This window comes from Nestor notabilis, unplaced genomic scaffold (genome assembly GCF_000696875.1).
Source record: "Nestor notabilis isolate BGI_N333 unplaced genomic scaffold, ASM69687v1 scaffold17712, whole genome shotgun sequence".
NCBI lineage: Eukaryota > Metazoa > Chordata > Aves > Psittaciformes > Psittacidae > Nestor > Nestor notabilis.
Genome location: NW_009917190.1, coordinates 56,132 through 58,595, shown reverse-complemented (window position 1 = coordinate 58,595; position 2,464 = coordinate 56,132). Strand labels below are relative to the sequence as shown.

Here is a 2,464-nt window from a genome sequence, read left to right as displayed (position 1 = left end):
CCTGCTTATGGCCGAGCCCCTGCCCGGGGCAGCTGGGGGCAGAACTGTGCAGCCCGACCATCTGAGCGGAGGGCTTTTTTCAGCCCCGTTCTGGACGGGGTCAGAGGGCTTCGTGCGCCATCAGTCCTCATCCCTGGTGCCAGATCACTGTTTCTTTTTATTACTAATGAGTATCTTCCCAATGTGTCTTCCTCCTCCCCCTTAAATTTCACAGATGAGCCCCCCTCTCTGCTCAATTCAGCTTTGCCTTTCCAGGGTGGGTGTGTGGTCCTGACTTCTGCCCACCAATGTGTAAAAGATAACGATCCTCCTCTGGGAGATTAAATAGAAAATATCTGTCCGGATGTATTCTGTTTCCTGTGAAAGGGGAGAGGTGGTTACGTGTGTCCCAGGTGCCCTGAGGAGGAATTCACCGGTAGTTGGGAAGTGTTTGGGTAGAAAGTACTGGGGTTGTCTTGTTTGGTTTTGTTTTGGGTTTTTTTTTTTTTGAACGGGTTACTTTGTTACCTGTGAGGAAAAGTGTTTTTCCTTTCTATCTCCTGGCTCATGATGTTTTCTATCTATTTGTCGACTTCCTTGTTTTTCTTTTTTCCCAGAAGCAGGTTTTTTGTTTTCATTTGCAAATGTGATACAGAACACAGCTATAAAATGAAGCCCTGCCAAAGCCTTTATCCTATAGAGACCTGTCTTATTTAAATGAATGTGGTGTGGGAGAAGGGGAGGCAAGGTTAGTGGCCGTTGACTTGTGTGGCTAATGTTACATGAATCTTTATTTTGCTCTTCTGAAAAGATGGAAGACTGTTTGGCAAAAAAAGTGGAAATCACTGTTTCAGAAGCTGAAAAACGGACTGGGAGGAATGCCATGAACATGCAAGAAACATATACTGCTTACCTCATTGAGACAAGGTGGGTGATGAGAGCTCAATCTCGAGTACGTGGATGTGCCATTCTAAACATATTCTCCTTCCATCCACCCCTGAAAATATTCAGGTACAGTCGATGAAAGGATCTAGCTGGTTTATGACTTGTTACACAATTATCAACCTACTCTAGGGGATATTTTCCCTTGAAAACTTGGCATCAGGTCTCCAGCAGTACTAATGCTGATGTTGTGTAACTGTGTAGGTGGAAAAATGCATGCTCAAAGTATGTTGTTTCAATATGGTGTCAACAACTGTTTCTTAGACATGGGTTGGATAAACTTGTGTACGTACATATGAGATTGTGTGTGAGAAAGATTATACATTGAGGTCTAAAGTGATGGTTAGGCTTGTTTGAGATCACAAGAAAATAAAGAAATCTCATGACTTATGTCATGTGGTCAAAATTTACTGCCCCGCTAATACTTGAAGTGTTTTGCTTGATCTGATCGCCACATACTCCTCTATGGGTTGAGGTTAATTAACTATTTCCTTCCTTCATACTAGCTTGGATTTTCACTGGAGAACTTACTGATGCTATTTGTCGTCTTGTGTTAACAAGATTAATAATACAGCTATGGTAAACATGCTTGGTACTACAAAGACAACTTGCAACTTTAAGTATTGAGTAGTGAAAAGAAGCTTTAAAATATCTTTTAAGTTATTGTTACTTTCCAAACAGTTACAAATGACTCCTGTTACACAGGATCATGTTACTCAGCTGCAAGAATTTCAAAATTAAACTTTATTAGGAGTTTTATCTCCCTCTTTTTTTATGTTAACAGTTTTAACCTTTGGGCCTTGCCTCAGGAATGATCTGCTGTACAGATAAAACTTTCTGAAACAAAGCAGTTGCATTTTGCAAAGGCTCTGAAGAGTTCAAACTGTAATACTATCACATAAGTCTTCTAGTTACTGGTTAAAAGGCTTCTTTGCTTGTTTAATTCATGAAGGAACACACCAGTCACACTGACTGCAGCCCTAATGGGATACGTTTACTATATTTTTGGTAAACTTTAAGGATAAAATCCAAAATAGACGGACATTATATTTTTCAGATATTGTGGCTCTTTGTCAGTTGCTCAGATGTTTAAAAAAATACTTCTACAGTGTATCGATATTAAAGATAACATCTTCTCACATAAGTAATGTTATTTTTCCTTTAATGTTATTTCTGAAGGAAGAGAGAAGAAAATTGGTATCCTTGGTGTCTGACTGTGATGTGAAGTGTGCTCTGGGGGCGTCTTTATGCAGCCCCAGAATATGCTGACTGCATCGCCTTTCCCAGTCATTCTTACGTTACTTTAGACTCACTCCTGCTGGTCTTTCCCAGTGGCTCTTTTGTAGTGGCAAAACTGTATTTTGCTGCCCTGATTTCTTTATTTCATTAAGTTTTATTTTATTCTGTGCTCAGCAGATACCAAGACCAATTACATGTTTGCCACAGAATTACTGAAAATGTGGGTTTGTCACATCCCTAATAAAATAGGTTCTCTCTTCCTTTTGCTGAGAAGGCAAAATTTCTTGCATAAATATAATCAGTG

The 2,464-nt window shown here is 39.8% G+C and overlaps 1 protein-coding gene across 1 annotated transcript in view; it reads left to right on the top strand.

Annotated features, from left to right (window-relative positions):
• Positions 1-790: 790 nt before the first annotated feature.
• Positions 791-2,464, top strand: part of SNX4 (sorting nexin 4) — a 32,581-nt gene continuing 30,907 nt past the window's right edge. Inside the window, exon 1 of the mRNA XM_010024977.1 lies at positions 791-906. Coding sequence (XP_010023279.1) covers positions 791-906 — 116 coding nt within the window. The remainder of the gene's footprint in view (positions 907-2,464) is intronic.